The 24,122-nt window shown below is 38.4% G+C and overlaps 2 protein-coding genes and 1 pseudogene across 5 annotated transcripts in view; all 3 read right to left on the bottom strand.

Moving 5' to 3' along the window:
* The window catches only part of scaf8 (SR-related CTD-associated factor 8), a 109,680-nt gene extending 89,390 nt beyond the window's left edge, over positions 1-20,290 (bottom strand). For 2 of the 3 annotated variants that reach the window (XR_015852832.1, XM_088354000.1), the window contains exons 1-2: positions 20,150-20,290; positions 18,274-18,357 (exon numbers count right to left, since the gene is read on the bottom strand). Coding sequence is in view for 1 of the 3 variants with exons in the window: in XM_088354000.1 (XP_088210126.1) it covers positions 18,274-18,357; positions 20,150-20,179 (114 nt within the window). In the remaining 2 variants the exon portion in view is untranslated. Of the gene's footprint in view, positions 1-14,281; positions 14,364-18,273; positions 18,358-20,149 lie in introns of all 3 variants that reach the window. The other variant, XM_088354001.1, reaches the window with a different exon arrangement.
* Positions 6,691-6,856, bottom strand: LOC148351554 (U2 spliceosomal RNA; annotated as a pseudogene).
* A 2,345-nt stretch (positions 20,291-22,635) lies between the features above and the next one.
* The window catches only part of LOC148351551 (connector enhancer of kinase suppressor of ras 3-like), a 71,068-nt gene continuing 69,581 nt past the window's right edge, over positions 22,636-24,122 (bottom strand). For both annotated transcript variants that reach the window (XM_088354003.1, XM_088354002.1), the window contains one exon: positions 22,636-23,412. In XM_088354003.1, coding sequence (XP_088210129.1) covers positions 23,209-23,412 — 204 coding nt within the window. In that variant the 3' untranslated portion in view covers positions 22,636-23,208. The remainder of the gene's footprint in view (positions 23,413-24,122) is intronic.

Here is a 24,122-nt window from a genome sequence, read left to right as displayed (position 1 = left end):
CGCACTATCCAAAAATATTTTTTGTCATATATTTTCCATACATACAGTGCACCGGAATATAAGGGGCTACAGTGGGAATATCAACAAAGCAGTCATATAGTTCAGTCAAACGTATTAACCTCTTAACATTCCGACGGCTCGCAAAGAAGCAAATACGTGTCTTAGACACCTACGGACAACGGTGTCTGTACGATGTCAACAAACACTCAAATGCGTCATTCCACATATCATTAGGAAGGTAAACTCTTGGCATTCAAGAAATGCCAACTAATTCTTAGCCTTTTTTTTTTTTAGCTGGCAACTGTGTGGACAGCAAAGAAATAATTTAATTGTGCAGGGAAACATGGTTCTTTACTGTGCATATGACAAAAAACACTTTGAATTGAATTGAATTTAAAAATAGACTCATCACAGAAACATCAAGATCAGTCTCAGACAAGATACTGGGAAAATATAAAGCCGGTGTAGCTCACTAAAGTCGTCCTTCAGCAATCACATTTAATAATGATAACAAGCAACTATGGTCCTCTTGCATCGATGAGTGTAGTAAATCCAATCGTGTAAAATATTTACATACCCCAAAACAAGCAAATGCTCTGCCGGCTTTATAGATTTTGGGCATCTTGTTTCAGACTGATTGTGTTGTTTCAGTGACCAGTGCATTTTAAAATGGTCAGTATAACATGAATCCAAAGAGTTTAAGCTTTCCAAAGATATGTGGCATGACATACTTCAGTGACTAGGGACATCATACAGACATGCATTTTTTTATCAACATTCTAGGGGGCTGCTGTCGGAACGTTAAAGGGTTATAATTCAAACATTTTCATGGATTTTAGGCACCCATACGAACCCTGGAAAAACGATATAGGCTACGCCTGTCCCAAAACATAAGTGATCCTCACCAAATCTATGTGCCCCTCAAAAAAGTCATTTGGATTGATACTGTGCACTCATTCCAGGGTTTCCCCCAGTAATCTTTGTGTCCTTATGCCCGAGGAAGAAGAGCTACCGTCACCTGTTTGTTTATTTAAACTGTTATTATTGTATACCATTAGGCAGTCTGCACAAGCGTGTGTGTGTGTGTGTGTGTGTGTGTTCTAAAACAATCTTCAACAAATGTTATGTCTTGAATGAGGCCATTCTTTCATGATGCATATTAATAATGTTTAATGGTCTCCGGATAATGGCAAGACAACACAGCACAGGACCTGTTTACAGGCATACCACACAGAGAACGCCTTATCTCTGGAAGCTAAGCATGGTGAGGCCTGGTTAGTACTCAGATGGGAGGTCGTCTGGGAATACCAAGTGCTGTTAGTAGGTCATTTGACCCACACTCTGCTGCGACAGCATTGACTGAACCCTCCCAGTACAGTTGGTAAAAATGAATTTCCCTCATGGGACCAGTTAATTTGAATTGACATCAATCACATAGTATTCCAACATTCTTTTTAAGGAGACGCGCAGCCACTATATTACGTTCAATTCAGTAATACCCACGAAAAAGATAATAATTTTATAGAAAACACTCCTTGTTCACAAAGGCACTAGATATGAGGGGAGTTGGGAAGGTCAAAAAAGCCTAGCTTCCTGCGACAATAGGTGTGGGTAAATATTTGATCGATTGAACCTCAACAAGATCGTGAGCCTGAACAAAAACTGCAAGATCGTTAGGTCATCAGTTTGTTTTTTGAAATCCAATCTTTTTTGGTTGAGTTTCAATGAGTGATATAGTCATTCATTTTCTTTTATTTATGTTTAATTTTGTGTTTCATTTAACTGACCGGCTCTATATGACAAACGGTCACCTTGCTTGCAAAAACAATGCATGCAGATTAGGGCTGCACGATTAACCGAAATGGTATTGGTATCGCGATGTGACGTAGTGTGATTGTGTAACGTAAGACACTGTGTTTTTTAAAGGATTTATAATTTGTTATTTGGTTGATGGAGTATTTGACTAACTAGAAAGGCCCTATACAATACAGCAAACGCGCTGTTGTTTTTAGGTAATGTTTCGTCCTCTTACTTACTATTTGGGTTAATTGGTTTATTGCTTTATTAGCATGATTATGAATCGCTGATTGGATGATAACATGGTTTTCGTCTCGCTGCTGCTCTCCTTCGTTTCCTGAAGGTGTTGGGTGGACTATTTGAATAATCCAAACCTAATGGCGTTATCTTCCAATCTACAGGCAAATTTTACCCGTGGGCATAAACACCCTATATTTGGGGGTTTTCATTTTTTTTAATGATTTATAGTTCTGGTTTGTTATTTGAGTGATGGAGTGTTTGGCCAACAGGATTTGTCATTTATCGGGTTTAACAGCGACGGCCAATCACAATAAGGTTTTAGTGGCACCAGCCAATAAAGGAGAGGCAAAGTTTGCAAGACGTGTGTGCACGATTTTGATAGGCCGATGTAGGCGCTCAGTCAAGAAGGTGGGTACACAACTGGCCACCAAAACAAACACGTCAGCTCGTAACTTCAGTGGCTCGTTACATTGAAAATGAATTCATCAATTAAATAGGACTCAGAGGAAAGTCAGAAGAGCGTAAAGAAAGCTGATCACCAGCAGGTGCTCCCTGGATTTTATTGCGAGGACTGAAGTGGCGTCAGAAGGGAAAGCTGACATCTAGGCAAACAACTTTTAAGCCACCAACGCCTGTACCATTATTAATGAAACCGACGACTTGGGGCTACCACTTGTCTAAAGCCGCTACATTGTGACTCTTGTATTTTAATCATCACAAATACTTAGCAGAAGTCACGGTTACCCGACGCTGGCCTGTAGCCTGCCAGCTTCTACCTAAATTGTTTCTTACACTGAAAAGGGGGCGGCAGTAGCTCAGGGGGTAGAGCGATCGTTTTAGGATTAAGGGATCCCAGTTCGAATCCCGGCTTGTCCGTGTTACATGCCGAAGTGTCCTTGGGTAAGACACTGAACCCCCCAATACCCCCAATAAGCAGGTTAGCGCCTTACATGGCTGCACAGATCACGGCCGCTATTGGGAAATGTGAAGCACAATGTAAAGCGCTTTGGGAAGTCATTGACTTGAAAAGCCCAGTTTGATTGTAAAATCTAAAATTGCATCGAAGTTGCAATGCAGGTCTAAAAAATCGCAATTAGGTTTGTTTTCCAAAAGTCGTGAAGCCTTGTTGTCCATCCACGGGGGTCTCACAAAATTCTATTCGTAACAATGCTGAACTATGATTAAATACTCACAAAAAAAATAAAAATAAAAATAAATAGAAAACAGCACAGAATCCCCTTTTCTTTTATAATTGCAATAAGTCAAGTCAGTTGGGTTACGTTTATTTGTATAGCCCTTGATCACAAGATGTCTCAAAGGACTGCACAGGTTACAATTAAACCACCCCCTGATCTTAATACTAGTCTGAAAAATCGCAATTAGGTTTTCCCCCAAAATTGTGCAGCCCTAATGCAGATAGATTACACTTTCGCACTCTTTCAGTCATTTCTACAATAATTAAGTCAACAGAGAAGATACCCGCGCACTATCACCTCTTTTTTTAGTTCCAGTAGAGCGATGGATCAGGAGAGTTGGGTAACTGCAAATTTCAGAAAAACATAAACCTGGCTTTTAAATCATCAATCGACAATGTGGAACCATCAAGGGGAAAGTGCTTACTTAAAGATGTAAGTGTATTTTTTAATTAATATTATCATCCAAGGCAGCACAGCGGAGCAGTGGTTAGCGCGTGTGCGGCACAGTTCTGAGGTTGTGAGATCAAACCCCCTGTGTGGAGTTTGCATGTTCTCCCTGTGCTTGCGCGGGTTTCCTCCCGCACTCCAGTTTCCTCCCACATTCCAAAAACATGCTTGTCAGGTTAATTGGCCGATCCAAATTGTCCCTGGGAGTAAATGAGCGAATGAGTTGTCTGTCCCTGTGTGCACTGCGATTGGCTGGCAACCAGTTCCGGGTGTCCCCTGCCCACTGCCCGAAGATGGCTGGGATGGGCTCCAGCACCCCCGCGACCCTACTGAGGATAAGCGGTGAAAAAAATGGATGGATGGATGGATATTATCATCCATTGTACGTGGTTATACGTTTGATTATGAAAAAAAGTGGAGTAAGAAATTGGGCAAGTTTTATTTTTTTAGAATATGCCACAGATGGTGTTGGATTGTTCTTTGGTTCATTATTTTTATTGCCCGATTATAAAGTGAATCTATTCGTGCATAGCAAGAGCAGAATCCTAGAGTGTTTTCAGGCATTAGGTGTGTAAAAAGCATTCCTTGCATGGAAGTAAAAGCTGGATGCTAAGGGATGTATTGTCAAATGAGTTTAAGCAGTTCAGGGTCAGATATATGAATTCATTTTTGTTTTTATGTGCCCATCTAACTTAAGATATCTGTTCAAAATTAGTCAAAGATATTCAATTTGTTTAGCTATTTAATTTTCAACTTTTTAGATACACTTTAAAAAATCGTTGCCAGATTTTGTTTTTAAAGACATGCACGCAGTGACTGCCTAATTGTTATTTAAACCTGCCACCCGTTAACCTCAGCCATGTATGCAGTCAAACAGTCTGATGCTTGCTCTGTCTCAACGAGTGCAGGAAAATTATGGACCTGACACCTAGCTGCTAATGTTAGAATCGTGGGTGCAGCCTCAACTGTGTGGTTTAGTCAGTAAAATGTTGAGAATCTCACAATGGAAAGAAGATGGTTGCTCAATATTGAAGAGAATAAACCTGTTGGACTTCTGCATTTATAGCGAATGATCTGAACGAAACATTCCTCTAGTATAGCAGTGAGTAATGATAATGTTAGATCGTTAAGGACTTCAAATAACACCTTATGTTAAGAAAACAAAGATTGTTAAACCATCTCTTCCAAGTTGTTTATTGAGTGATAGTCTTCCGTTCAATTATTTACTATTTTGGGTTACATTGTGCTTTTCATGTTGTTTAACCTTACTATTGAATATAGCAGTGGAAGAGCATTTGAAGCACCTGTGAGAGCGCACACTATTCGCAAAGCTAAATAACTAAATCCATAAATGGACACATTGTAGTCAGATTTGCGTTTTGTTATTTCGAGACACTGTTATATAAATATATTGTAATAATTGAATAGAATGAAATCAATTTGCATGTTATATATAATTGAAATTAAACCTGTTCACAACGTACAATTGTACGTTTCACAAAAAAACACAAATATTCACGAGACAATATTATATGATGATAATAAAAATAATAATATATGATAATATAATATTATACGATAATATTATAATATTATATAATTAATATTATAATACAATTATAATATATGATAATACTACATCGGGTGGGGAATACAAAATTTAAAAAAAACGTACAATTGACATCTGTAGGATGTCAGGTGTTTGGTTGTTACTTTTAAACAAAGGGAAAATGGTCAGGAAATAGAAAATGTTACTTTAAAAAAACCATTTAATTAAGGAATCGTCATCACACACACAAAAAAAAAATCCTTATCGCTGATCTCTACTTCAGTCCTACACAAAAGAGAAATTAACTGCATTAGCTGCAACTGTTGTTATATGTGGTAGACATTTTAAAAAGGTGCCTGTAAAGATGTCTTTTAGATGTTAGGGGGCGGCAGTGGCTCAGGAGGTAGAGCACTCATCATGGGATCAAGAGATTGTAGTTCGAATCCCGGCTCCTCCGTGTTACATTTCGAAGTGTCCTTGGGTAAGACACTGAACCCCTAATGCCCCCAATAAGCAGGTTAGAGCCTTACATGTCTGCACGCAGCTATTGGGAAATGTGAAGCACACAGTAAAGCGCTTTGGGAAGTCTTGACTTGAAAAGCGCTGTATAAATGCAGATCATTTCATTTACATTTCATGTTATATTTAAACTTGCACTTAACACATGTTTTATTAAGATGGCCAGTCCCGTTTTCTGGGGGAGAACCTAGAAATTTTGTAAAAGCTACAGTCCTTGGCTTGGACGTGCTGAAAATTGCTCACACTTATGCCATAGTGATCATTTTCCTTTTAAAAAGCAAATACTCACCCCGACATTATTTATCATACATAATTGTCAGACAAGATTGTGTGATCAATCCTATATAAAAAGATCCCATGTGTCGGAACAATTGCCTATTAATTAAAAACAGCACTACAGTATTGAGAATGTCAATGTTTTTACATTTTACAGGATGTTTTTTATCTATTCTTCCATGATATATTTTAAAAGGTTTAAAGTACAGTTTTATTTTAACATGTTATTTTAAACATTCTTGTTGGTGTTTTGCCACATAATACCTGCTCTGCAAATACTATTTTGATCACTGAAAAGCATTCTCTTCCAGTATTATGTACAGTTTATGTATGCTGACGCTAAATAACGAATGCACTAATGCAGACCAATCAATCAAGCGATTTTGTTCTTGAAGTAGATCAGGGGTCGGACCTATAGCTCTTTTCATGAGGACATAGGGCTTGCGAGCTCTTTTCATGAGGACATAGATTGAGATAAAATTACAATGATGCATATATAATCCGTAGCGGGGGAAGGGATTTTGTAAGGTTCATTGTTCTATAATCTTTATCAATTATCCATTATCGGTCAAATCATAATACACTACAAAGCCTAGGGGCCGAGACACTTGCTCTCAGCCAAGAGGCTGCGTAAAGGTCCTAGCCACAGAGCCATGCAGCAATCAGTGCAAATGCACCGTTACCGGAGGTACTGCAATACCGGGCCGATGCGTGAAGTGGACAGAGCAAGCTCTTATTCCATCTCCCGATTGCAAAAATGAAACTTACAGCATTGCTGTATAATGTTTTATAGATAGTATACTAATTCAGAACCATAGCGTTCCAATTCAAAAAATCGCATAGTTGAAATAGCACTAATAGTTTATATGGTTTGGGCCAGTATATAAGAGCATTCTACACACTTCAGTTTACGGTCAGGGTGTCAGAACCAATTGAGACCGTTTTGTTTGTCTATTGCTAAGGAATCATTTATATGGAAGCTCATTATACAATTTAGGTTCACTGCTTAGTCAATGATTAAAATCCGACAGGAAAAACTGTAGGACACCAAGAGACCCCAGCCAGGCACAAAGGGCAATTTGATTGGGTGAGCAGTATAGGTGGGCAGAGCTATACACCCAGCGCACTTCTGTCTGCTCAGAGCTGGCTGCACGGAAGGTAGGAAGGTAAATATGCCAGTATCCTTGTCTGCAGGACAGTGTGTATATATATATATATATATATATATATATATATTTAAAAAAGAACAAAATGAGCCTCAACAATCTAAACTAAATGTGGGAGGGAGACAAGTTTAAAGTGGTATTTGTTGATATGGGACGCAGGCTCAGGCATTATTCTTATTTCATAAATTTTATCAAGTCATCCAATGCAGGGGAGTCCAAACTTTTCAGTATGTGGGCCAAATTTGGTATGCTGAAAATGTGTGAAAGTCGACTATTCAGCCTGGTATTCTTTGAACAGTCTTGAATAATTCACCCTCTGTGAAAGGTTTGCACTGACTGGCGGTCAGCATCGCGACCCCGTAGCTCGCATTTGTAGCATTTTCATTTGACTTGAAGGGTCTTGTGAGTAAGCCCGGTTGTGCCGCTTAAACAGCTTCAAGTTGCTTCACTTTTTCACAGCATTCGTTTCCAGTTAGCTTTTTGCCAGTCAGCATGTTTCGTCCGGCAGTGCCCCTTGATATTATATTCTTGAAAAACAGCCACAGTCTCTTAGGCAGAGGCAATTTTTTTCGGCGTTCGGTGGGGACAAAAATACTCTAATTTCCACTTGTCCTGTAAGCGGCGAGCCCCACAGTCATCTTTTTTTTTTTACAGTCCCCATGTCAGCAATGTGGTGGGCTAAATTTCTCACAGAAAGCAATGGGCAAATTGGCCAAGGGGCTACTGCCATCAATTGGTGAAATGGTGATGTGTTTTGGCACACATATATTTTATACTGCAGTCAATATTACTGGCGGGCCACATATGAATAATTTTATAACAAGAAATCCAGGCCATGTCAAAATGTGATCACCGGCTGTAACCGGCACCCAGGCTCGACTTTGGACAAGACTGATCTAATGTCCTACAGCAGTGTCTGAAATAACGTGTGCCCAAACGCCCGGGGCGTGCATCTTTTACGTCGGGCGTAAAACAAAACGTCTCCGCCCGGGTGGCCGACAACTTTTACAAGGAGGGAAGGGGGGGGGAAAAAAAAAAGGATTTTTTTTTTAATTCAAACCTTTGCTTTATTCCGATTTCTAAATCTTCGTTCGGTTTGGAAATTTTGGAATTTCGGTCCGTTTAGCAATTTGCATACTCTGCAGCCGATCAGAAGACTGCATCGAATAACTTCGTGCTTCCGGCCTTTCCCCAGCATTCTAAGGTCGCGCATTTGCATATCAGTTTCCAAAGTAGACGCACAGAGAACACAAGTAAAATGAATAAGTGGTTAGGAATCAAGACAAAACCTCAGCCCCAGAAAAAAGATTCGAAAGAAGCGAACAAAATGTATGATGCTACAAAACGTAAACGTGCATTCAAAGCATCGTGGAAAGAGTTAGCAGACGACGCAACGCAAACATTGCATGAAGGAAGATGAGTAAATACAGGTATACACTGATTGCAGATGGAAAACAGCGATGTCATATACATGCAATGAATGTTATAAGTAGATTTATAATAAACTTAGTTTTAAAGTGTTGTTCTGTTATACCGTAAATTCCGGACTATAAGCCGCTACTTTTTTCCCAAATTTTCAACCCTGCGGCTTATTCAGAGATGCGGCCAATTTATGTAATTTTTTTAACTGGCTGCCAGCGGCGCTCGAGTATGAGAGGTAAGATTTAGACCGGTGGAATATGTGTGCCGAGGAAGATCACAATTTATGAGCGTAAACATACCCTCATCGTGCAATTTGCACAAAATAAGGCTCATGACGCAGCCACCATGTTAAAAGCAAACGGGCACATTGCTGGGATGCATTGAAGTAAGGGAGCGTGGAGCGACGTCATCATGATAACATTTCTTTCCGACATTGAGAAAGATGACTTAGAAGTCTTTTTCAAGGAGGAAAAAGCGGATAGTCTGCAGTGATTCCTACGATTACGTCATTTATTCCCTTAACAGACTAATTTGCAGGTATGCGAGCGTCTTGTTAGTAGCGTGAGGCTACCTCCCAAAGGCACGGTTTAGGATGAAAGTTATATTATTATTACAGCTTTGAAAACTCTCGATGTACCGTCTTTCTTTGTAAATATGTGTCATATGTATTCGCAACTGTATATTTTTGGAATGTATTCATTTGTATTTATTTGAGACACTTATTCTGGACGAGCAAATTAAAAAAGAGGGTCGTAGCAAATGCCAACGCTGGTGGGAAAGTGGGGACCGGTAAAGGTGAGTTTTTGTGGACACGGCGGACAATAATGGATATATATTTTTCCCACCCTTAACTTTGGAAATATACACTTTTTTTCTTGGATTACTATCAACGGGCACCCAGAATCTGCAGCTCTGCAACAAATTTTAAGTACCTATATCTTTTTAGGTTCATTTTGGCGGCTGTGAGCTTCAATGAAGGACATTCAGTTTCAATCGCGGAACTAGAGGTTAGGCTTGGATTAAATTCGTGTCTGTTTGATGTGGGTGCATGCGGCTTATATACAGGTGCGGCTTGTGTATGGACAAAATCGGTTTTGCCCTTAAAATGTGATGGGTGCGGCTTATAATCAGGTGCGCTCTATAGTCCGGAATTTACGGTATATTTTGATTCTCAATCCCTAATACTTTGCAACAATGGGTTTTTCGGAATTAGTCGTCTTATTGTGTTTCAAGTTGTGAAAAATGGGGCAGGCAACTTTATGGCTGGGCATGCAACTTTTCAGAGTTGTCTGCCCTGGTGTCCGATAACTTTTTGTTACGAGTTTCAGAAAACGTTGATTTTGTCAAGACAGCAGGTTTGGTGGTTTTGCAGAAATCTGTCTTAATAAACAATATTTGGTATGGTGCACTCTCACTCTTTTTCTCTCTCTCTCCTTCAAAAAACAAAAACAAAAACAAAAAAAACTAAGTAGAAGTAGATATACAACATTGTTGTTGTTGTGTGTATTTGGAAAATGCTCGATGACCAGTTGTACAAAATGTTCAGAATTACATGTCAAACCGAATCTTCATTAGCACTCACATGAGTCTACACAAGTCTATCATCTGTGCGCACCCCATGCTGGCTATAACAATCTTTCTATAAATCTCTTTAAGTCATGCCGGTCCTTCTTGTATACACCGTTGGTTCTACACACATTTATTCTACACACCAAAAAACTTAAGTTAAGTAAAAATGTCTATCTTGCAATACATGTTGTGTTTGCTGAATTTTCCTGATGTTTGACGATGCATCAAGCAACTGACAGAAAGGGTGGTCACAAGTCAAGATGCAATAGCTCTTACGGTGACATTCGACTAGTAATTGAATATCTATCTTATATTTTGCAGAACGCTCAACAAAACGGAAAGAGTTCTCATGTTGCAACCTCTTGTGGCACGAAAACTCCAAAATATATATCGAGCCTACGAAGAACTATAAGCACAAGGTTGTTTTTGAGGCAGTAGATTGATTAAAAGCAATAAGATCTACCCATTTCTGCACCTTAAGTTTGACATCTTACAAACTTTGAGCTATATGGTCTTAAATTGATAAATACATTACTATGAAATGATTTACCTGCCTGAGTCTGACTGCTTCATGGATTTGGCATGATGTTCTGCATTCTGATTGGCGAAATAGTTTCGGGAGCAGTTATTTGTTTAAAAAAACTATAGGTACCGAAAACAGTAGTACTTCTATTTGAGAGACAAATGCCTGGCCTGGTAAAAAGGGGTTGGTCCTTATTTTCCATTATTGTAGGGCGTATAATTGTACGATTGCTTAAAAATCAAGGTTACTATTTTACAAACTTACTATTTCTACTAACCACAGGTGCTTTTTGGAGTGTAGCACTTATTGAAGAGAAGAGATAACTGTAATCACAGAGCCCTTACGTTTTACATTTTTTACAGGCCAAATAATTCAAAAAGGGATAACATGAAGGGGATGAACTCCAAAATAATATCAATTAAAAAATATATGAAGGTAAGTTTTCAAGTTTGACAGAACAACATTCACTGCAAAACAAATTGGTGGTAGTTAGTTTGTCAACTAACACCATTAGTGGTCACTATCAGTTGACAAAATGGATACCATACGATACAAAAAATAGCACACCAAGCAGGTGTTCTTATACGCGTGTAAACATTATTTTCTGATAATTTAAATTCTTAATGTATATCTGGATTTAAATTAGTAGTAAAATTAAAGGCAATTTATCCCCCCATTTTTGCAGCTGAATATCAGCATTCCTGACATGTTTATAACAGAGCAAATGAAATTGAAGTAAAATTTTGCAGCCTTAATTTTCTGGATGGCTGCAAGCGTTTGCAGTATTTCCATAACATTTTTGTTCTTTCATTGTAGATGTTCAATTGTAACATTTGACAATCAGTCAACCCTCAAAAGTTAACATAAGACTCATTGTTTCACCAACTGATATTAGTCTGGCCACTTTCAGTACTAAGCTGATTTCTGAGGTGGGGCAACTTCAACAGAAATACAGTGGAATAGTTAAATTTGTGAAGAGTGGACGTTTTGTTTATTTGCCTTTTGAGAAATGAAATGGGCACAAAATAGTTTCAAGAGTCTTGTGTTAAATAGGGGAGAACTAAATGTATTCAACATGAGTTCAAATTATGGGGTTGCATCGAGAAAAGAGCCCTTCTTTCCACAATCATGACTGAGGATGGCATTATCAGTCCAAGATCTAGCCACACATCTTCAATGAAATTCAAGAATCCTTCAATGGGCAAAATGCTACACAATCCTGGTGAAATTGGAATTGGTTATGCCAACTTTCTGGTTCCTTTGACTGTATTTGGCTATGCATAGACTCAATTTTAATCCAATTAGTTGCCAAATTCTTTTCTTCTATTTTTCTAAATGTTTCGTAAAACATGATATGATAGATTGCAGATTTGAGTGGTCCAAATAAAACAATCTAGTTACTCTCCTTGGACTGACAATTCAGCAAATTCTCAAATTGCCGATTTAATGCAATAAATTCTATTTATTTCCCAGCCTTAGTTTAAGTACTAATGATGAAAACATTGTCAGCTTTAGGTCTCTGCCCAACGACCAAACAAAAAAACACTTTCTTGTAATTTATGTAGAAAAGGAAATCTTCTAAATCCCATGTTGTGGTGTTAGTAAACAAGGGAGAAAAAATGTATTCATACACCCATTCAAGTTCAAACATTACAAACCTTTCTTGTACTCAAAAAAATGATGTATTGAATTTACTCAATTTTAACTGTCAAGTGGTTGCTCACAAACTGTACAGGCCCTCGATAGATATTTAAGAACAAGTAAAGCCTAATCAAAATTTTATCTGGGCCTCTCATTTCGTACAAAACCCTCGACAAAAATGAGTACACACAGTTGTTTCAGTGCACTGCAACTCCACTTCCTTTGAAATCAGCATTTTGACATTTAGCAAATAAAAAGGGCAGGCACAGGACAACAAATACATGTGGCTGCAAATCATACCAACTTAACCACTATCTGCAGTGAATACTCACTAAGCAGTCACAAAATAGAACAACCAAAGCCCAAGTTGTTTTCAGGTCATTTATATTACAATGGACATGACAATATTAAATTCTAACAGGTGAACAAAGGAATAATTGAAACTACATGGACCTCATGTGTATTTTAAGCCTTCAATCAGTGCTATTTTCTCCATCAGTTAGGTTAAGAGTAGGGCTGCACGATAATTGATATCTAATCGATATAGCGATGTGACTTAGTGCGATTGTGTAATTGTAAGCCATTACATTTTTTAAGGGATTTATAGTTTGTGCTTTCCCCCCTTTGTTATCTGAGTGATGGAGTGCTTGGTCATACAGAATTCAGGTTTTAATGGGAAAAGCCAATAAAGGCAAGGCAAAGTTTGCAAGCAACACTCAACCGTCTGTGTTCGTGACTGTGATAGGACGGTGTAGTCAAACAGGGTGGACGCAAAACTCGCCAACAAAACAAAACGCAAAGGAACGCAACAGCTAGAAGCTTTGAGCAGCTTGTTACATTGAAAACAAATTCATTAATGAAATCGGACTCTGAGGAAAGTCAGAAGAGCGCAAAGAAATGGTAATCACCAGCAGCCGAGTATTGTCAGCGTGACCGGAAATAGACTGAGGCGGTGTCGGTAGAGAAAGCAAAAGCCTGGTCTACTCGTGCGGCTACGTGAAAACCCTCACAAGCTACTCCTGCGGAGCCTGTATCTCACCAATGCCAGATCTATTACGCATGAAACCGATGACTTGAAGCTAAAACTCGTGGAAAACAGCTACATAATGACTCATGTATTTTAATCATTGTGTAGAACTAGCAGAAGTCGCGGTTACCCTATGCTAGCGTGCAGCTACCCAGACGCTCTCTAAATTGCTTTCTTACTCTGAAAGGAGATCCCTTCCATTTTGGTTGGACTTTTGGGTCATAACAATGAAGACTATTCAACTGCAGTCCTGTGTTCTTTATTTTCATTTGCATACAGATAGTTATCGTTACAGTCGTATACTTTTAGTCGGTAATAACGTCAACTCGGGGTAAGTTTTAGCCTTGCACCTATTGAATCCGTACATCGAGTAAGGAATCAAACAGTAAATAATGGTCAGCAGACAGCAACCCTAACAAAGCTCCCCAGAAGAGGTTAAAGCATGTCACTATGATTGAGTACTCACAAAAACAGCATAGAAAATGCCCCATCTTTTAAAATTGAAAATCACATTGAAACTTCAATACTGGTCTGAAAAATCGCAATTAGGTTTTTTTTTAACGAAAATCGTGCAGCCCTAATTGGTATGTTATTGAAGTATTACATCTTGACAAGCAATTTAATTCCATAGTTCTGTGTTCAAGAGTAGAAATACAAGCTAGAAATGTGTGCACTGTGCAAATATGTCTGAAAAACGGCATCCGTCTTTCATTGCAATTATTTACCACTTTGATCACAATGCATTCCTGGCATTGTTCTTAGACAATAGCCTATAAAAGAATGAAATCGATAAAAAGCCAGGACACACATACAAAGTGTCCAGAGTACCATTATTGAGCACTGCCTGACAAATCAATAGGTAAGTAACCAACCGAGGCATCTTCCTTGTGAAACAACCCATACTCCTACCTAAGCTGGTTAGGGATTCTCTTATCTCTTTGTAACTCTCTCCACCCCATCCTCCAGCGCTTTGGGGGAGCTGGGAGAGCTGCTGAGGGAAGGGGAAAACAAGTGTTATTCATCAAGAATAAACCACCACAGGCACAGAAATTCGTCAAGAACAAAAAAAGCGGTAAATATTCTGACAACGCAACGTAAACGATAGGAGGCATCCTGTACTCTTCCGCCAAATTCTTTATCGATTGTGACTTCCTATTACAATTGGGTCAGGGTTTAAAAAGGTGAGAAGGGTGTGGAGGAAATACAGTATTTGTGTATAACGCGTACACCTAATTTAACAATCGGTATAATACTTTGTTTGACTAAGCATTGAAAGCGACAAAGGTTGTTGAATACATGCGGCCATGATTCAAATAATTTATTGACAACTATGTACTCAATACCAACATAAAATTCACAATATATTTATGAAATGTCCTTCAGAGTCATATTCATCATCAGATACACCAAAGTGTTGTTTTCTCGTTGTGCTTTTTACCGTTAATTCATCCTTCAGGACGACTTTCCGTTTTCACCAATCTATAACAATTTTGTCTGGTACAGTGAATAATAATGTATTAATAAGATGAAATAGAATGTGCGTAACACGTAAATAAATACAAAACTCCTGCACGCGCGAACTTTACCTGATTTTTATTTAAATGCACACCTCAAATCCCTGACTCACCCTAGGAAATCTCACAAAAGCCCCAGACACCCCCCCCCCCCCCAAAAAAAAAAAAAAAATATACCCCCCCCCCCCCCTGATCTATACAATTTACGTCGGTCACCCTTTTCAGCAACAAATCAATGACTTTCTCCTAAAAGTGAGAGATTTTCAAGCCTGTACAATAAATCTGTTGAGAAACACTCTTAAATTAAGTATATATACTGAACATATCTAAATAGGGCTGGGAGCAGACAAAAATAAACAGCTACCTGGAGAGTCAATCAGAAATGTTGAAATATATTTTTTGCTAAGAGAATGTCTGGATAAAAGTTTGAGGTATCTTTGTAGAGAACAAGACACAAATAAATAGGTATGGGACCAAAAAAATCGTGATTGCATTTTAGGGGAGATTATTAAAATTGACATTTCTCCCAAAATCAATTTTTTGAGACGTCATATCCAGTATGTAAAAATGTGGGAAAACAACGGGGGCTGTAGCAAATATGACATATTTGTGAATATTTTTCTTTTTTTTTTCACCCCCCATTGTGATCACCCATGACTGAAATGTCGCGGAAATGATGTCAACGCGTAGAGACGCACACACAAACAACATCGGCTATCTGTTATGGCGGGGCAACTTAAAGGTTTCAAAACCGTGTACTACTTCAGTATTTTGGACACATAGTGGGTTGATACCGAGCGACAGAGGTAAGCCTCAAACTACCGAAGAAACACTATGCCAAATTTGTTTCAAGAAGGTGCCAATGAAAGGAGCTAACACACGCTAACAGATTGTATTACATGGTACATTGCCACTGAAAGGCTGCCATTCAGTACAGTTAGCAAACCAGCGTCTAGATACATGATGTACAGGTTTGATAAGCTTTAGGACCTACCAGGCAAAACAATTTTAAGTTTACAAGTTCATATTCAACTTGATGTCAAGTTATTAGACGTTAAGCTGTGCAATACATTTTATTACAGTGGCTAAGAGAAACTATTTTCACTTAGTTACATACCTCCTTTTACTGTTCACCAGTTTTGGTTTTCAAAGACTAAAAACGTCAAGAAAATAAATTTGACTGCTGCTGTTAGCATTGGAATTAAAAAAAAAAACAAAAACTTAAGCATCTTTTAATATGCCATCATTTAATATTGTAAATTTGTTTTTCGATTTCAGCCAAAGATTTTCATTGTGCATCCATAAAAAAATTCTGCGTTCGGCCTTTCACCTTAATTAGGCTATAACAGATGTGTACGTTGTCAGCCACTACTTCTCACTGAATACATTTCTTGTTACAGTTCAACATTATGAAATCAGACGAATAATTCCACCTAAAAACTACATGCCTATTAATATGGTCCAGTTGTACTGCTGTAAAAAGTGTGACCAAATGCTTTACAGTGCAAAACAAGCTAACATAGCCATACCAGTGTCCCAAGTCGATATAAATATTGTATAGCCAGCCATCCCAAAACATCCCTTATTGTGTTGTCATGTTCTTAACTTTTATTGAAGCAGAGATCAGGGAAGTCATTCATTCACAATAGTTGGTCATCGATATATTGTCTTCGTGTGACATTATCTTTTTTAATTGGGCTAGAATATTCTATTTTTTTAACTCTGAAATGTAACTCCTGTAATCATCTCTCATTTAGAAAGAATAGCCACAATGTTTGAGCATATTATGATCAACAAATATTCAATTACAAAAACCCTTCTTTTACAATTGCACCACTGTTCCAAGAGTGACCAAGATGCGTTCGCGTCCACACACAAACTGAATCAATACTTTCTGCTGCTGCGAATGAGGTGAAGACAGAGCTCGACTCATTTATCTCTTTATTGTATTTGTATTGTGTACACGTTTAGGCCATTCCTTGAGAGTGATTTAACCTGATGCGCCAAACATGGCCAATGTGGTGAAATCCCTTATATCGATATAAGTGAATAAATAAATAGTGGCGTCAACAGGCCCGTGCACTGCACACCTGAAGCTGTGTTTACCTGCGCCGGTTTCAGGGCAATTCCAAGTTGTTTAAGTCACATGTTTTCGGATCTTGTGACCATTCAAGGTGGCAACTACCACACAGTCAGGTAGTGATTACTAAGAAAAGCATATATTTACTACTGCACTTGAGGAAAAGACGAATGAGGGCTAATTGCGTCAAATTTGGAGTGCCTATTTTTCTAGACAACAGCATCAGGACATTCTCGACGTCCCCATAAGGAAGCATACTGTGGAGAAAATAGCCAGATTGCAACACAGACATGAGAAGTCGTATTTTTCTGTCGTTGTCATTGGTGGTTGCCATGTTATCGGACAACTTGCGTTCACTTTTCGTTGTTTCTCGATGATTAAAGGGAACTCAAATGACTTGACTATGACTCAGATTATACCAAAAGGGCACTGTAACAGAATTGATAGTATCCCCTGCTCTTCAATATGGATGTGTATATCAAGGACTTTGCTTGATTTTGGGGTGAAAAATTTGAAATGTCGTGAGTACATAGTAAATATTGTAGAAGTTTAACAGTGTCACGTCAGACAACCTGTTCAGCTCCATTCATAAATTATATTTAACATGTTGGCAAAAAGTAAATGTAATCTAGTCAAAGGGGTGTCTGAAATGTTTTTAGACGTCAACTCATTGTTTTGCATTTCGATCACATGCATTGTGGAAAAGGGCAGCCCGCCATTTTCCCGTGCCTCGCACACATGAGGAATATGGCGACAGAGCGTCAAATGATCAAACAAGCTTTATACTCTCCGTCTATGGCGTCGCACCATTTTTTGCCAAAAACTGCCTCTGCACACCTTACACCAAAAACAAAATGACAATCACCAGGGATGTCGAAAGAGCTGGTGCCAAGTGAGCACATGCCCTACGGTTTGTGAGGAAATTAGCTGCTACGCACTTTATTTTGGTAAAACTATATTTTTAGTCTAAAAGTTAAAGTTTGTGGTCTTTATAATGAGATCTCTTGTATCAGTTTTGCTTTCATAACTCTTTTATTGCCTTTTAATGAAACACTCGATTAGAATTTTAAAGTGGAAATTCGGATATCCAATAACTATAGTACACACCTAACTAAATGATGACAATAGGTATTTGAAAATATTTCAAATAAAAAAAAAAAACATGGCACATCTTCTGATACCTATTTATGGGTTTAATAAATTGTGTTGGCCCGTAATTTTATATATATATATATATATATACCACCTGGCAATAAAGCCTTATAAAATCTTTATTGAAGATGCTGCACCTAATGGTTCATACTTACTTTTATAGCTTTGATGCCTGACTTAGTGATTTGGGTCATCTTGGCCTTGGAGATGGGCGGTTTGTACTCGTTCAACGAGTACAGCTACAAAAAAACAAAACACAGCACACGCATAAATTACATATTTTATTTAATATCAAGTGTTCATTTTCAAATTGTATTAAAAAAAAAACAATTAGTTCTCAGAAAGAAGCACCGTGCTTCATGTTTAAATTTCGAACTCACCGATGGTTGTCTCTATTTCTAATTTTTGTAGAAGACATCGGGTGACCAAGGCTCCCATTTTTAACCCTTAATTTTGAGTGTCAAGCAGGAAAGCATTGGTACCATGTTTTAGGTAAGTTTCTGATACGATTCAAACAGGGATTGAACCCTTGGCCTCCCAGTATCCGGGTAGATAGTCTACAACAAGGCCAGCAAGCTGGTTGGTCGTGCCCCATGTTACTTGGACTTCCATCAATACCTTTGACAGTGTTAAAGTGCCCTACACAATTATTAGCAGGATGTGTTCTTATTTTTAGACTAATAATTAATGTAGGACCACATTTTTAATAAAAAGGGAACACATTTATTTTACATCAAATCATGTGAAACAATTTTTTTAGCGTAATTTTCTTGGTACAACTGCATTTTCCCAACAAACCAGGACCTAATCTTGATATTTCACTAGAAAGTACAAACAAAATGCTGGATCAACTTCACTTGGAGACTCCGTATTAGTCTTTTTTTGCAATGTATATAGTCACTAAAAAAGTTCCACAGGCATTTAACCACACATCAGTAGAATAGAATAGAATATAAGGTATTTTCTATTATCATTGTTACAAAATGTTGTGACAACGAAATTGGACGTGGAGTGATTGGTCGATATTGGTTCTATAATAAAACTATATATTAGTTTTATTATCCTGCGTCACAATGGACACATTCTAGATTTTATGCTATGTTTCTTTTTGTACTTGAGTCTTGGATTCATTTCGATTGAATATGTTTATACAAGCAGTTGCCCACACATAGATACGATTTATATAGGACATGAAGTATCTTTCAAACAAATCATATAGTTTTAATTTCCTGTGTAACATACAATGATGTACATTTGTGCTATTGTTATTTTTTGGTAAACAATAAGATTAGAGTCTCTGATTCAATTCGGCTGAATATGTTTTACAGTAACCCACAATTCAATACATGGATTGATCCATATCAGACCTATTGAATGACATCTATACTGTAGTTGTATAATCCTGTTACAATGTCACAATTCTCTAGATTGTTTCAAAGTTGTTGTTTTTTTTAAACAATAAGTTCATATCTACTTTTTTAACAAATAATGGCACTTTTAATTCAGTCTTATCTGCTGTTTCTTTGTACAGCTTTGTGAAAGTCTAAAAACGTACAGTTAAGCAAGAAATAGGAGGGTAAAAGGATTACGTACTGGTTTGGGGGTTCATGGTTATGATATGTTTATAATAATTTCCTTTTAAAGGATAACAAAAACGCCAACAATATTACCCGATAAAATGACACTATTTACAGTGTCATTTTAGGGGTGTCAGTGATGCTTAAGCTAGCGCTCCAAGTCCCCCGAAATCAGGCGCGCTAGCTAACTTGTAGCTTGCTCACGTTAGCCGCACGTCCGGCTTTAATTTCGCACCTCAGATGTCCGTAATAACAATGTAGTAGTTTTGTAGTTCTATGCAACTGTGTGAATGTTTACACGAGTAGTTCGGCAAATAAACAATACAAATGACGTTGTGTTCACGTATGCGGCCTAGCAAAAGTCCGCTAGCGTTAGCTTCAGCTAACTAGCTTCAACGAGGATACGTGATTCCTCCCTCGCTGTGTTGAATCTAATGCAAATACTGCAACAAACCTCATTGTTGAAGGCTTTCACGGCATCCATGGTGACGTTTAGGTGATCAGGCTCTTTGCAACTATTCAGACGGTAAAATATTTAGGAATTGCATGCTTCGCTGTAGGCGAGATGGAATATGGCGCATAAGCACCGGAGGACAACTATGGTACAGTACACGCGACACCTAGCGATAAACAGGGTCAACTACGAGTCACGATACAATAGCGCTGTAACAATCGGAGGGAAGTAATTGTTATTGACCAGCCTAAATACAAATATGACCAGCAACGTTTAAAGCTTCGCAATACCATGACGTGTTTCAATGTCAATTCATTTTGACTTGTATAGCCCTCAATCACAAAAAGAGCGAGGAAGCGAGAGAGCGAGAGAAAGAAAGAAAGGAGAAAGAGAAAAGAGGACAGAAAATAAGAAAGAGAGAGAGGCATAGAGAAATAGAAAGAGAAAGGGAAAAAAGAGAGGAATAGAGAAAAAGGAGGAGAGAGGAAAATAAGAAAGCGAGAGATGAGAGATAAAGGGGGATAAAGAGGAAAAAAGATGGAAAAGAAATACAGAGAAAAATAAATAAAAGAGGAGAGAGAAAATAAAAAAGAGAAAGCGAGAGGGCGAGTCAAGTCCACTCATGTTGATTTGTGTAGCCCTTAATCGCAAAAGGGCTACACCATTTCTACATGCCCTGATGTGAAACCTACATGAAGGCAAGGGAAAAACTCAAAAACTGCAGCATGAGGACAATCACAAAATCTTGAGAAGGGACCACAAATGCGGTTATCCCCCTTCCAGGATAACCAGGCTGCAATGGATGTTGCAAGGACATCAACAGACAATACACAGACATCATCTACATGAGATAATGGAATAGCCGAATGTCCAGTAGACAGCTTTCTGTCCTAAAATCTTTAACGGTGCAGCAGGTTCTAAGTCAGGGGTCTCCAACCTTTTTCAAGCTGAGAGGTACTTTTTGTTACTAATAAGTGCAAAGGACACCCACTTTGATATGCATTTATAAAATAACAGATCATGTTATTACTATTTTGTTAATAAGTTATTACCAGGTTAATTGTTAGAAATAAGGTTTAATAGACTCAGTCAACCACAAAAGAAAAACAAAAACAATTTTTGCAAAAAATTGAAAATGACCCGTTATTGGTGGGCACCTTCGCTGTCATTAGGGGGCACCCAGGTATACCATGGCTTGAAATGCATGCACCGTGCAAAAAACAGGCTCATCCTTCTCCCTCAAGGACAAGAAAAAAAAAGAGAATGAGAAAAAGAGAGGGAAAGAAACAGAAACAGAGGTGGAACATTGAAGAGAAAAAAAGAGATGAAATTAAATGATCTGCATTTCTATAGCGCTTTTCAAGTCAATGACTTCCCAAAGCGCTTTACAATGTGCTTCACATTTCCCAATAGCGGCCGTGATCTGTGCAGCCATGTTAGGCGCTAACCTGCTTATTGGGGGTATTGGGGGTTCAGTGTCTTACCCAAGGACACTTCGGCATGTAACACGGACAAGCCGGGATTCGAACTGGGATCCCTTAATCCTAAAACGATCGCTCTACCTCCTGAGCTACTGCCGCCCCGAGATAGCGGAAGAGAACAAAAAGAGAAAGAGTAACAAAATATTAGGAGAAAAGGAGAGAAGAGAAAGAGAGCAAAAAACAGGAAAGAGACAAAGAGAAATACAGCTAGTGTCTTAGTAAGTTGAAACCCGAATTTGGTGACATCAGGTGGACATATTTAAAACTGCAGCTCATGTTTCCCTTGCTCTTTTCTTAGCGTTGTCTATCAGGCCTTCTGCAATCTGTCGGTGGGCCTGAGCCAGTTTGCGGGCCGCATGTTTGACACATTAGTTCTAAATGATAGCGTACATCAGACCCAAGTGCTGGTACGATGGCTCAAAATAGATGTATCGTGCAACATCCAGGCTATTCCATCTCCCTTTAGGACGAGAGGACAGAGCATGAGATCAAAATCACTCGTGAGCTTTAGAACAAAAGTGTATCTTAGGCATAGATTTAAACACTTCCACTGAGGTTGCAGATCTTGTATCAGAAGGAAGAGCATTCCACGGCACCAGCCCGAATGGAGAACTCTCGCGAACCTGCACATTTTTTCTTGAATCTGGAGTCACTAATCGACCAGCATTTTCCGAGCGAAGGCTCAGACAGGGTCATTGGGGCAATTAAATCAGAAAGATAAGAGGGGGCAAGTCAATACCGTTTTTTATGTTGCCAATAGAATCTTAAAATCATATCTTAAACTCACAGGGAGCCACTGCAGATCAACTAAAATTGTCCGAGTTAAAAGCTTTGCTGCAGCATTTACGTCAGACACATTCTGTGCAGTCTGTAAAGTCATGAAATGTAGAAAGCCTGAATAGTGTTTTTGTTTCTATGGATCAGGTATAGAGCTATTTGTCATAGTTTGGATTGATTTCGCAACATGATTTCGAGCGTAGATTATACCAATACAATGAATACACATTACTATTGGGTTTGGTTTAATTTACAGTTGTTAAGCAAGAAAACATACAACACTTGACTTTGAAACATTAAAAAAATCTTCACATTTAAAATTCTTACAAAGGTGAAAAATTGAATGACCATTATGAAATCAATGCACATAATAGATGTGCAGACTCTTCTGTTTGGTTCCAGAAAAATGTAACAGAAATTTAAGTTGCATGACACCGAAAACACTAAAAAAATAAAATAAAAAATGCACAGCCAGTACACACAAAAACAAAAACAGAGATTCTCCATGTAGAAAGCAATGCAATATATTTCCAAAACTCGAAGGCCAAAATAAATGAAATCACCTGTAACATTTGCTAATCTTTCAAATGAAATACCAAAAGTAATACTCGCCCACGTTTCACATTAAATAGTGACCCGCTACTTAGGAAATGGTTGTGCAGATTCTATTGAGGATTTTTATGTCTCAAAAATCATATTCCAATTGAAAAGAGAGCAAAAAGTCTACAGTAGTCCTGTTTAAAAAATCAACAGCAGTGTGAGTGCCTGTGACAAGTCAGTGGAAGATGAAGCAAGCAGCATTTATAAACTAGTCTCAGCCAAATGAGCTGCAACTGCTGAAGCACCATCTTGGGGGGCCTCTGACTCCTCCTGCTGCTGGTCATTTAGGACACAAATCTCTTGCACAAGTGGCCCGTTGGCTTCCTTCCATTCTCTGAATCTGACAGAGGTCAGTTTGGGATCCGACAGCACCTGCTCGAGTGCCTGCAGATCCGCCTGTTTCGACTGTGATGAGAAAGAAAGATGAACAAGTTTTAAAACCATCAACTGTTTACATCAATGTTGGGCCATCAGTGCCTACAAGGCCTTCTCTGCTGGCCTAGAATATCTGAATCATATATCATATTTTGTCCATGAATACTAAAATAGGTGGACTTTAAAAAAAAAAAGCTGATATTATTAAAGGTGGATTCCGCGGTCTGAAAACTTAAGGCTGCAATCATGAGTTTAAGCCAGGAGATGGAGGCAGAGTAACACATTGTTTGTGTGCAAGTACACCGCATTCCTCAGAGGCGTTCAAATAAACTCTTCTTTTTTCCATCTTCTTGGGGGTTTGAGCCTTCTTGAATAGGTCTGATAAAAGTAAAATAGAAAAAAATAGGCGCAATGGAAAATAAAGCACAAAGGCTCTTCGGGCATTTAAGACACAACCTTGGTAGAGAAAATATATATTTTTTTGAAACTTTTAAGATCACTTCTAACTACGCACCCCACCTTAAAGAAAGGTTGGAAAACTCCAAAACTAGCAAGCCTGTCTATACCATGGCAAGCAGGAACTTTCATTTCAGGGATGAAAGCGCTGGATCCACAAACCTAGGAACGTATGAGAAGATTTTTTTCTCTCTCATTACTGGAGAAACACAGGTTTACATTAACACCTGTCCACTCATAGGTGAAGAGAGGAGGATAAAGTTTGTCTACAAATAAAAATAATT

This window comes from Urocampus carinirostris, chromosome 15 (assembly GCF_059441175.1).
Source record: "Urocampus carinirostris isolate Australia breed hairy pipefish chromosome 15, RoL_Ucar_1.0, whole genome shotgun sequence".
NCBI lineage: Eukaryota > Metazoa > Chordata > Actinopteri > Syngnathiformes > Syngnathidae > Urocampus > Urocampus carinirostris.
The sequence above is the reverse complement of the archived record's forward strand: the minus strand, read 5'-3'. Positions and strand labels throughout refer to the sequence as shown.